General features: G+C 57.0%; 1 protein-coding gene across 2 annotated transcripts in view; it reads left to right on the top strand.

The window, feature by feature from the left end:
* Nucleotides 1-12293, top strand: part of LOC140107124 (calsequestrin-2-like) — a 78369-nt gene that overhangs the window by 27473 nt on the left and 38603 nt on the right. For both annotated transcript variants that reach the window (XM_072131673.1, XM_072131672.1), the window contains exons 5-7: nucleotides 3334-3407; nucleotides 3510-3640; nucleotides 3991-4036. In XM_072131673.1, the coding sequence (XP_071987774.1) occupies nucleotides 3334-3407; nucleotides 3510-3640; nucleotides 3991-4036 (251 nt within the window). The remainder of the gene's footprint in view (nucleotides 1-3333; nucleotides 3408-3509; nucleotides 3641-3990; nucleotides 4037-12293) is intronic.

Genomic DNA, 12293 nt, shown 5'->3' with positions numbered 1-12293 from the left:
AAACGCTGAACTATGAGGTTTAACACATGGGCCGCCACCAGGTTACGGCCGTTGTCACACACAACCATGCCTGGCTTCAGGTTCAGCGGTGCCAGCCACAGATCAGTCTGCGCCGTGATGCCCTGTAATAGTTCTTGGGCGGTGTGCCTTTTATCGCCTAGGCTCAGCAGTTTGAGCACGGCCTGCTGTCGCTTAGCGACGGCACTGCTGCTGTCCCTGGAGCTACCGACTGATGGCGCCATGCCCACGGATGGTAATTCGGAGGAGGAGGTGGAGGAGGGGTGGGAGGAGGAGGAGGCATAGTAGGCCTGAGAGATCTGGACCGAGGTAGGCCCCGCAATCCTCGGCGTCGGCAGTATATGAGCAGCCCCAGGGTCAGACTCGGTCCCAGCCTCCACCAAGTTAACCCAATGTGCCGTCAGCGATATATAGTGGTCCTGCCCGGCAGCACTCGTCCACGTGTCCGTGGTCAGGTGGACCTTGTCAGAAACGGCGTTGGTCAGGGCATGGATGATGTTGTCTGACACGTGCTTGTGCAGGGCTGGGACGGCACATCGGGAAAAGTAGTGGCGGCTGGGGACCGAATACCGAGGGGCAGCCGCCGCCATGAGGTTTCGAAAGGCCTCGGTCTCTACCAGCCTATAGGGCAGCATCTCCAGGCTAAGCAGTTTGGAGATTTGGACGTTGAGGGCTTGGGCGTGTGGGTGGGTTGCGCTATACTTCCTTTTGCGCTCCAGAGTCTGGGGTATGGAGAGCTGAACGCTAGTGGATGCTGTGGAGGATCGTGGAGGCGAAGATGGGGTTTTCGCATGGGAGGTGTTTGGGCCCTGGTCCTGGGCAGGGGGCTGACTAGCAGATGACACAGGGGAAGGAGCAGTGGTGTGCCCGGACGGAGGTGAACGGGCTTGGTGCCATTGAGTGGGGTGTTTAGCATTCATATGCCTGCGCATACTGGTGGTAGTTAAGCTAGTAGTGGTGGAACCCCTGCTGATCCTGGTTTGGCACAGGTTGCACACCACAGTCCGTCGGTCATCCGGTGTTTCCTTAAAGAACCTCCAGACTTCTGAAAATCTAGCCCTCGCCACGGGAGCTTGACTACGTGAACCATTTGGCGCTGATGCACCAGCTCTGGCCCTGTCTCTCGTTCTGGCCCCACCACTGCCTCTTCCAACCTGTTCTGCTATAGGACTCGCCTCCGTCTCAGAAGCACTGTGTTCACCCGGCCTATCAACCCAGCTTGGGTCTGTCACCTCATCATCCTCCGATCCCTCAGTCTGCTCCCCCCTCGGACTTCCTGCCCTGACAACAACTTCACCACTGTCTGACAACCGTGTCTCCTCATCGTCCGACACCTCTTTACACACTTCTTCCACTACGTGAATAATGTCATCATCACCCACAGACTGCGACCGGTGGAAAACCTGGGCATCGGAAAATATCTCAGCAGCAACCGGACAAGTGGTTTGTGACTGTGGGAAGGGTCCAGAAAACAGTTCCTCAGAGTATGCCGGTTCAAATGCCAAATTTTGCTGGGAGGGGGCAGACTGGGGGGAAGGAGGCTGAGGTGGAGGAGCTGGAGGAGTGCTGATTTCGGTGACATGGGTGGACTGCGTGGAAGACTGACTGGTGGACAAATGGCTAGAAGCATTGTCCGCAATCCACGACATCACCTCTTTGCACTGTTCTGGCCTCAACAGTGCTCTACCACGAGTCCCAGTAACTTCAGACATGAACCTAGGGAGTGTAGCTCTGCGGCGTTCCCCTGCTCCCTCATCAGCAGGTGGTGTCTCACCCCGCCCAGGACCACGGCCTCTGACCCCTGCAGTAGTTGGACGCCCACATCCACGCCCTCGTCCTCTACCCCTAGCCCTCGGGTTAAACATTTTCCAAATTAAAGTGTAAACTTTTAATTTTTTTTTTTTGTGTGTTTATTTTTTTTTTATTTTATTTTTTTTTTTTTAACAAAACGATCTTATTGCTATGGCTAGTTTTTAACCTACACTGACAGCACACAACTGGATTTTGTGCTGTGCCTGATGACTTTGAGCTATAAAATGAAATAAAGGAAAAAAATAAATAAATCAGCAGACTGTGCCTAATTCTAATCAAACCCCTAATAAATTTTCCCACTTCGGTGTTTGAGGTGGATATGTGTGTCACTAAGAGCTAAACACAACGGTAGCAAGTCTCCCAGCAAATTCCTCACAATATGGTACTAGCTGCACTACTAATGCCAGCAAGCCCAGCCACAAGCAAATTAAAAAAAAAAAGTATAACGTTATTGTAGCCCTAAGAAGGGCTGTTGGGTTCTTGTAGAATCACTCCTGCCTAACAGTAAGCTAATAGAACACCCTAACACTTTCCCTGACCAGCAGCAGCTCTCTCCCTAGCGGCATCCAGAGACAGAATGATCCGAGCAGCGCGGGCAGCGGCTAGTCTATCCCAGGGTCACCTGATCTGGCCAGCCAACCACTGCTATCCACGTGTAAGGGTACCACGTCATGCTGGGTGGAGTGCAGAGTCTCCTGGCTTGTGATTGGCTCTGTTTCTGGCCGCCAAAAAGCAAAACGGCGGGAGCTGCCATTTTCTCGAGCGGGACGAGTATGTTCGCTCATCTCTAGATGGTACCAAATATTTAAAAGAAGGGAGCCATAGGTAAGGGGGGGTAGCCTTTGTGTGACCTAAATAGGTGTATTCTGCCACAGATACACGCTGGAGAAGACCCTGATAGGTTGTGAGTGCAGTCTCCGTATAAACTGGATGGTAGATAGTAGAAGTCACTGGCATTCATTCCACAGCGTGGCCATTTGCATGAAGGAAGGATGCAATGGATGTGCTTTAGGTTCAGTTTAATGTCTTTACCTTAGAAATGACATGCCATGCGGTCACAACACATTGCTACTGCACAGTGAGGATGAACATGTCTGCTACAGTCACAAATGGAGGACAGCATGAAGAAGGAGGAAGTGATGTCACAGAAAAAGGAGGAGAAACTGGGTAACAGTGCATGATGGGATAGCTAGCTTACAGATACAGGAAGCAAATTATCAAACAATAAAAACTTTGACCACTAGGTGGCAGCATGCATAACATGAGAATGAACATATCATTGCAGACTGAATGTACAATACAAGACCAATAACAACATGGGCAATAAGACAGGCTGTCACAGCATAAGGTGCAATGGCTTTTAGGAGAGGTGTTGAGGCATTACTGACTTAATACCAATGATCCAGTTGGCGCTCACCCAGTCCAGCACAATTCCACCCATCAGGCGCCCACTGCTCACCTTAGCTGATGTGTATTTCTGATGTTCTCGTTTTGACCTCGCAGACTACCAGGCATTTGAGGAGGCTGCTGAGAACTTCCATCCATACATTAAATTCTTTGCAACATTTGACAAGTCGGTAAGAGTGAAGCCCCGGGTGGGATGTGGTCCGGATCTCAGTCATGGTGGAGGGTCAGACATGGAGAAGGCCATGATGTCTCAGTAACGCATCTCTCGTCAGGTGGCCAGGACTCTGACGCTGAAGATGAATGAGGTGGACTTCTACGAGCCATTCATGGATGAGCCAGTGACCATCCCTGATAAGCCGTACACCGAGGAAGAGCTGGTGGACTTCATCAACGAGCACAAGAGGTGAGTAACAGAGGGTCATCACCCGATACCGGAATCTCACATGTACAAAATATTTACCCCTATCCTGCAGTCATCATCTCTGCCCCCGCCTACCCCAATGCTCCCCCTACTGCCCCACACGTGCCGCCCTCCTGCCCCACATGTGCTTCCCTCGAGCCCCACATGTTCCCCTCCTGCCCTACATGCACCCCCTCTCCTGCTCTACATGTGCCCGGCTCCAGCCTCACATGTGCCCCCCTCCTACCCAACATGCACCCCCTCCTACCCCACACACGCCCCCTCCTGCCTCACACGTGCATATTTCCAGCCCCACATGCGTCCCCTCAACCCTCTTTGTCCTCTTCTTCTAGGGCCACCCTGAGGAAGCTGCGTCCTGAAGACATGTTTGAGACGTGGGTAAGTTCTCCAGTGCCCAACGCTCCCGCACTGAGGAGGCGAAATCTGATGACCCCGACCCTGTGCTATAACTAACATGTCCCCAGCATATGGTATAGTGGAGTACAGTGACCTCCCCAGGACATGACCTCCAGCATGCGGTATAGTGGAGTACAGCGCCCTCCCCAGGACATGGCCCCAGCATATGGTATAGTGGAGTACAGTGACCTCCCCAGGACATGACCCCAGCATGTGGTATAGTGGAGTACAGCGCCCTCCCCAGGACATGATCCCCAGCATATGGTGTAGTGGAGTACAGTGCCCTCCCCAGGACATGTCCCCAGCATATGGTATAGTGGAGTACAGCGCCCTCCCCAGGACATGACCTCCAGCATGCGGTATAGTGGAGTACAGCGCCCTCCCCAGGACATGACCCCAGCATGTGGTATAGTGGAGTACAGCGCCCTCCCCAGGACATGTCCCCAGCATGTGGTATAGTGGAGTACAGCGCCCTCCCCAGGACATGACCTCCAGCATGTGGTATAGTGGAGTACAGCGCCCTCCCCAGGACATGACCTCCAGCATGTGGTATAGTGGAGTACAGCGCCCTCCCCAGGACATGACCCCCAGCATGTGGTATAGTGGAGTACAGTGCCCTCCCCAGGACATGACCCCAGCATGTGGTATAGTGGAGTACAGCACCCTCCCCAGGACATGACCCCAGCATGTGGTATAGTGGAGTACAGCGCCCTCCCCAGGACATGGCCCCCAGCATGTGGTATAGTGGAGTACAGCACCCTCCCCAGGACATGAACCCCAGCATGTGGTATAGTGGAGTACAGTGACCTCCCCAGGACATGACCCCCAGCATATGGTATAGTGGAGTACAGCGCCCTCGCCAGGACATAACCTCCAGCATGTGGTATAGTGGAGTACAGCGCCCTCCCCAGGACATGAACCCCAGCATGTGGTATAGTGGAGTACAGCGCCCTCCCCAGGACATGGCCCCAGCATGTGGTATAGTGGAGTACAGTGACCTCCCCAGGACATGACCCCAGCATGTGGTATAGTGGAGTACAGTGACCTCCCCAGGACATGACCTCCAGCATGTGGTATAGTGGAGTACAGCGCCCTCCCCAGGACATGGCCCCAGCATGTGGTATAGTGGAGTACAGCGCCCTCCCCAGGACATGGCCCCAGCATGTGGTATAGTGGAGTACAGCGCCCTCCCCAGGACATGACCCCCAGCATATGGTGTAGTGGAGTACAGCGCCCTCCCCAGGACATGACCCCCAGCATGTGGTATAGTGGAGTACAGCGCCCTCCCCAGGACATGACCCCAGCATGTGGTATAGTGGAGTACAGCGCCCTCCCCAGGACATGGCCCCAGCATGTGGTATAGTGGAGTACAGTGCCCTCCCCAGGACATGACCCCAGCATGTGGTATAGTGGAGTACAGCGCCCTCCCCAGGACATGGCCCCAGCATGTGGTATAGTGGAGTACAGCGCCCTCCCCAGGACATGGCCCCAGCATGTGGTATAGTGGAGTACAGTGCCCTCCCCAGGACATGACCCCAGCATGTGGTATAGTGGAGTACAGCGCCCTCCCCAGGACATGACCCCAGCATGTGGTATAGTGGAGTACAGCGCCCTCCCCAGGACATGGCCCCAGCATGTGGTATAGTGGAGTACAGTGACCTCCCCAGGACATGATCTCCAGCATATGGTGTAGTGGAGTACAGCGCCCTCCCCAGGACATGTCCCCAGCATGTGGTATAGAGGAGTACAGCGCCCTCCCCAGGACATGGCCCCAGCATGTGGTATAGTGGAGTACAGCGCCCTCCCCAGGACATGGCCCCAGCATGTGGTATAGTGGAGTACAGCGCCCTCCCCAGGACATGGCCCCAGCATGTGGTATAGTGGAGTACAGCGCCCTCCCCAGGACATGGCCCCAGCATGTGGTATAGTGGAGTACAGCGCCCTCCCCAGGACATGGCCCCAGCATGTGGTATAGTGGAGTACAGTGACCTCCCCAGGACATGACCCCAGCATGTGGTATAGTGGAGTACAGCGCCCTCCCCAGGACATGGCCCCAGCATGTGGTATAGTGGAGTACAGCGCCCTCCCCAGGACATGGCCCCAGCATGTGGTATAGTGGAGTACAGTGACCTCCCCAGGACATGACCCCCAGCATGTGGTATAGTGGAGTACAGCGCCCTCCCCAGGACATGTCCCCAGCATATGGTATAGTGGAGTACAGCGCCCTCCCCAGGACATGACCCCCAGCATGTGGTATAGTGGAGTACAGCGCCCTCCCCAGGACATGTCCCCAGCATATGGTATAGTGGAGTACAGCGCCCTCCCCAGGACATGACCCCCAGCATGTGGTATAGTGGAGTACAGCGCCCTCCCCAGGACATGTCCCCAGCATATGGTATAGTGGAGTACAGCGCCCTCCCCAGGACATGACCCCCAGCATGTGGTATAGTGGAGTACAGCGCCCTCCCCAGGACATGACCCCCAGCATGTGGTATAGTGGAGTACAGCGCCCTCCCCAGGACATGACCCCAGCATGTGGTATAGTGGAGTACAGCGCCCTCCCCAGGACATGGCCCCAGCATGTGGTATAGTGGAGTACAGTGCCCTCCCCAGGACATGACCCCAGCATGTGGTATAGTGGAGTACAGCGCCCTCCCCAGGACATGGCCCCAGCATGTGGTATAGTGGAGTACAGCGCCCTCCCCAGGACATGGCCCCAGCATGTGGTATAGTGGAGTACAGTGCCCTCCCCAGGACATGACCCCAGCATGTGGTATAGTGGAGTACAGCGCCCTCCCCAGGACATGACCCCAGCATGTGGTATAGTGGAGTACAGCGCCCTCCCCAGGACATGGCCCCAGCATGTGGTATAGTGGAGTACAGTGACCTCCCCAGGACATGATCTCCAGCATATGGTGTAGTGGAGTACAGCGCCCTCCCCAGGACATGTCCCCAGCATGTGGTATAGAGGAGTACAGCGCCCTCCCCAGGACATGGCCCCAGCATGTGGTATAGTGGAGTACAGCGCCCTCCCCAGGACATGGCCCCAGCATGTGGTATAGTGGAGTACAGCGCCCTCCCCAGGACATGGCCCCAGCATGTGGTATAGTGGAGTACAGCGCCCTCCCCAGGACATGGCCCCAGCATGTGGTATAGTGGAGTACAGCGCCCTCCCCAGGACATGGCCCCAGCATGTGGTATAGTGGAGTACAGTGACCTCCCCAGGACATGACCCCAGCATGTGGTATAGTGGAGTACAGCGCCCTCCCCAGGACATGGCCCCAGCATGTGGTATAGTGGAGTACAGCGCCCTCCCCAGGACATGGCCCCAGCATGTGGTATAGTGGAGTACAGTGACCTCCCCAGGACATGACCCCCAGCATGTGGTATAGTGGAGTACAGCGCCCTCCCCAGGACATGTCCCCAGCATATGGTATAGTGGAGTACAGCGCCCTCCCCAGGACATGACCCCCAGCATGTGGTATAGTGGAGTACAGCGCCCTCCCCAGGACATGTCCCCAGCATATGGTATAGTGGAGTACAGCGCCCTCCCCAGGACATGACCCCCAGCATGTGGTATAGTGGAGTACAGCGCCCTCCCCAGGACATGTCCCCAGCATATGGTATAGTGGAGTACAGCGCCCTCCCCAGGACATGACCCCCAGCATGTGGTATAGTGGAGTACAGCGCCCTCCCCATGACATGACCTCCAGCATGTGGTATAGTGGAGTACAGCGCCCTCCCCAGGACATGACCCCCAGCATATGGTATAGTGGAGTACAGCGCCCTCCCCAGGACATGGCCCCAGCATGTGGTATAGTGGAGTACAGCGCCCTCCCCAGGACATGGCCCCAGCAAGTGGTATAGTGGAGTACAGTGCCCTCCCCAGGACATGGCCCCAGCATATGGTATAGTGGAGTACAGCGCCCTCCCCAGGACATGACCCCCAGCATGTGGTATAGTGGAGTACAGCGCCCTCCCCAGGACATGACCTCCAGCATGTGGTATAGTGGAGTACAGCGCCCTCCCCAGGACATGACCCCCAGCATATGGTATAGTGGAGTACAGCGCCCTCCCCAGGACATGGCCCCAGCATGTGGTATAGTGGAGTACAGCGCCCTCCCCAGGACATGGCCCCAGCATGTGGTATAGTGGAGTACAGCGCCCTCCCCAGGACATGGCCCCAGCAAGTGGTATAGTGGAGCACAGCGCCCTCCCCAGGACATGGCCCCAGCATGTGGTATAGTGGAGTACAGCGCCCTCCCCAGGACATGGCCCCAGCATGTGGTATAGTGGAGTACAGCGCCCTCCCCAGGACATGACCCCCAGCATGTGGTATAGTGGAGTACAGCGCCCTCCCCAGGACATGGCTCCAGCATGTGGTATAGTGGAGTACAGCGCCCTCCCCAGGACATGACCCCAGCATGTGGTATAGTGGAGTACAGCGCCCTCCCCAGGACATGACCCCCAGCATGTGGTATAGTGGAGTACAGCGCCCTCCCCAGGACATGACCTCCAGCATGTGGTATAGTGGAGTACAGCGCCCTCCCCAGGACATGACCTCCAGCATGTGGTATAGTGGAGTACAGTGCCCTCCCCAGGACATGTCCCCAGCATGTGGTATAGTGGAGTACAGCGCCCTCCCCAGGACATGACCCCAGCATGTGGTATAGTGGAGTACAGCGCCCTCCCCAGGACATGACCCCAGCATGTGGTATAGTGGAGTACAGCGCCCTCCCCAGGACATGAACCCCAGCATGTGGTATAGTGGAGTACAGTGCCCTCCCCAGGACATGACCCCAGCATGTGGTATAGTGGAGTACAGCGCCCTCCCCAGGACATGACCCCAGCATGTGGTATAGTGGAGTACAGCGCCCTCCCCAGGACATGACCCCAGCATGTGGTATAGTGGAGTACAGCGCCCTCCCCAGGACATGGCCCCAGCATGTGGTATAGTGGAGTACAGTGCCCTCCCCAGGACATAACCCCAGCATGTGGTATAGTGGAGTACAGCGCCCTCCCCAGGACATGACCCCAGCATGTGGTATAGTGGAGTACAGCGCCCTCCCCAGGACATGGCCCCAGCATGTGGTATAGTGGAGTACAGTGACCTCCCCAGGACATGATCTCCAGCATATGGTGTAGTGGAGTACAGCGCCCTCCCCAGGACATGTCCCCAGCATGTGGTATAGAGGAGTACAGCGCCCTCCCCAGGACATGGCCCCAGCATGTGGTATAGTGGAGTACAGCGCCCTCCCCAGGACATGGCCCCAGCATGTGGTATAGTGGAGTACAGCGCCCTCCCCAGGACATGGCCCCAGCATGTGGTATAGTGGAGTACAGCGCCCTCCCCAGGACATGGCCCCCAGTATGTGGTATAGTGGAGTACAGCGCCCTCCCCAGGACATGACCTCCAGCATGTGGTATAGTGGAGTACAGCGCCCTCCCCAGGACATGGCCCCAGCATGTGGTATAGTGGAGTACAGCGCCCTCCCCAGGACATGACCTCCAGCATGTGGTATAGTGGAGTACAGCGCCCTCCCCAGGACATGGCCCCAGCATGTGGTATAGTGGAGTACAGCGCCCTCCCCAGGACATGGCCCCAGCATGTGGTATAGTGGAGTACAGCGCCCTCCCCAGGACATGGCCCCAGCAAGTGGTATAGTGGAGTACAGCGCCCTCCCCAGGACATGGCCCCAGCATGTGGTATAGTGGAGTACAGCGCCCTCCCCAGGACATGATCCCCAACATGTGATATAGTGGAGTACAGCGCCCTCCCCAGGACATGTCCCCAGCATGTGGTATAGTGGAGCACAGCGCCCTCCCCAGGACATGGCCCCAGCATGTGGTATAGTGGAGTACAGCGCCCTCCCCAGGACATGACCCCCAGCATATGGTATAGTGGAGTACAGCGCCCTCCCCAGGACATAACCTCCAGCATGTGGTATAGTGGAGTACAGCGCCCTCCCCAGGACATGAACCCCAGCATGTGGTATAGTGGAGTACAGTGACCTCCCCAGGACATGACCCCAGCATGTGGTATAGTGGAGTACAGTGACCTCCCCAGGACATGACCTCCAGCATGTGGTATAGTGGAGTACAGCGCCCTCCCCAGGACATGGCCCCAGCATGTGGTATAGTGGAGTACAGCGCCCTCCCCAGGACATGGCCCCAGCATGTGGTATAGTGGAGTACAGCGCCCTCCCCAGGACATGACCCCAGCATGTGGTATAGTGGTGTACAGCGCCCTCCCCAGGACATGACCCCAGCATGTGGTATAGTGGAGTACAGCGCCCTCCCCAGGACATGACCCCCAGCATATGGTGTAGTGGAGTACAGCGCCCTCCCCAGGACATGACCCCCAGCATGTGGTATAGTGGAGTACAGCGCCCTCCCCAGGACATGGCCCCAGCATGTGGTATAGTGGAGTACAGCGCCCTCCCCAGGACATGGCCCCAGCATGTGGTATAGTGGAGTACAGCGCCCTCCCCAGGACATGACCCCCAGCATGTGGTATAGTGGAGTACAGCGCCCTCCCCAGGACATGACCCCCAGCATGTGGTATAGTGGAGTACAGCGCCCTCCCCAGGACATGACCCCCAGCATGTGGTATAGTGGAGTACAGCGCCCTCCCCAGGACATGGCCCCAGCATGCGGTATAGTGGAGTACAGTGACCTCCCCAGGACATGACCCCAGCATGTGGTATAGTGGAGTACAGCGCCCTCCCCAGGACATGACCCCAGCATGTGGTATAGTGGAGTACAGCGCCCTCCCCAGGACATGACCCCCAGCATGTGGTATAGTGGAGTACAGCGCCCTCCCCAGGACATGACCCCCAGCATATGGTGTAGTGGAGTACAGCGCCCTCCCCAGGACATGACCCCCAGCATGTGGTATAGTGGAGTACAGCGCCCTCCCCAGGACATGAACCCCAGCATGTGGTATAGTGGAGTACAGCGCCCTCCCCAGGACATGACCCCCAGCATGTGGTATAGTGGAGTACAGCGCCCTCCCCAGGACATGACCCCCAGCATGTGGTATAGTGGAGTACAGCGCCCTCCCCAGGACATGGCCCCAGCATGCGGTATAGTGGAGTACAGCGCCCTCCCCAGGACATGGCCCCCAGCATGAGGTATAGTGGAGTACAGCGCCCTCCCCAGGACATGACCCCCAGCATGTGGTATAGTGGAGTACAGCGCCCTCCCCAGGACATGACCCTAGCATGTGGTATAGTGGAGTACAGCGCCCTCCCCAGGACATGGCCCCAGCATGTGGTATAGTGGAGTACAGTGACCTCCCCAGGACATGGCCCCAGCATGTGGTATAGTGGAGTACAGCGCCCTCCCCAGGACATGACCCCAGCATGAGGTATAGTGGAGTACAGCGCCCTCCCCAGGACATGGCCCCAGCATGTGGTATAGTGGAGTACAGTGACCTCCCCAGGACATGGCCCCAGCATGTGGTATAGTGGAGTACAGCGCCCTCCCCAGGACATGACCCCAGCATGAGGTATAGTGGAGTACAGCGCCCTCCCCAGGAAATGACCCCCAGCATGTGGTATAGTGGAGTACAGCGCCCTCCCCAGGACATGGCCCCAGCATGTGGTATAGTGGAGTACAGCGCCCTCCCCAGGACATGGCCCCAGCATGTGGTATAGTGGAGTACAGCGCCCTCCCCAGGACATGTCCCCAGCATATGGTATAGTGGAGTACAGCGCCCTCCCCAGGACATGACCTCCAGCATGTGGTATAGTGGAGTACAGCGCCCTCCCCAGGACATGGCCCCAGCATGTGGTATAGTGGAGTACAGCGCCCTCCCCAGGACATGACCCCCAGCATGTGGTATAGTGGAGTACAGCGCCCTCCCCAGGACATGACCCCCAGCATGTGGTATAGTGGAGTACAGCGCCGTCCCCAGGAAATGACCCCCAGCATGTGGTATAGTGGAGTACAGCGCCCTCCCCAGGACATGACCCCAGCATGTGGTATAGTGGAGTACAGCGCCCTCCCCAGGACATGGCCCCAGCATGTGGTATAGTGGAGTACAGTGCCCTCCCCAGGACATGACCCCCAGCATGTGGTATAGTGGAGTACAGCGCCCTCCCCAGGACATGACCCCCAGCATGTGGTATAGAGGAGTACAGCGCCCTCCCCAGGACATGACCTCCAGCATGTGGTATAGTGGAGTACAGTGACCTCCCCAGGACATGACCTCCAGCATGTGGTATAGTGGAGTACA

Source organism: Engystomops pustulosus, unplaced genomic scaffold (genome assembly GCF_040894005.1).
Source record: "Engystomops pustulosus unplaced genomic scaffold, aEngPut4.maternal MAT_SCAFFOLD_118, whole genome shotgun sequence".
NCBI lineage: Eukaryota > Metazoa > Chordata > Amphibia > Anura > Leptodactylidae > Engystomops > Engystomops pustulosus.
This window is presented reverse-complemented; position numbering and strand designations above follow the sequence as displayed.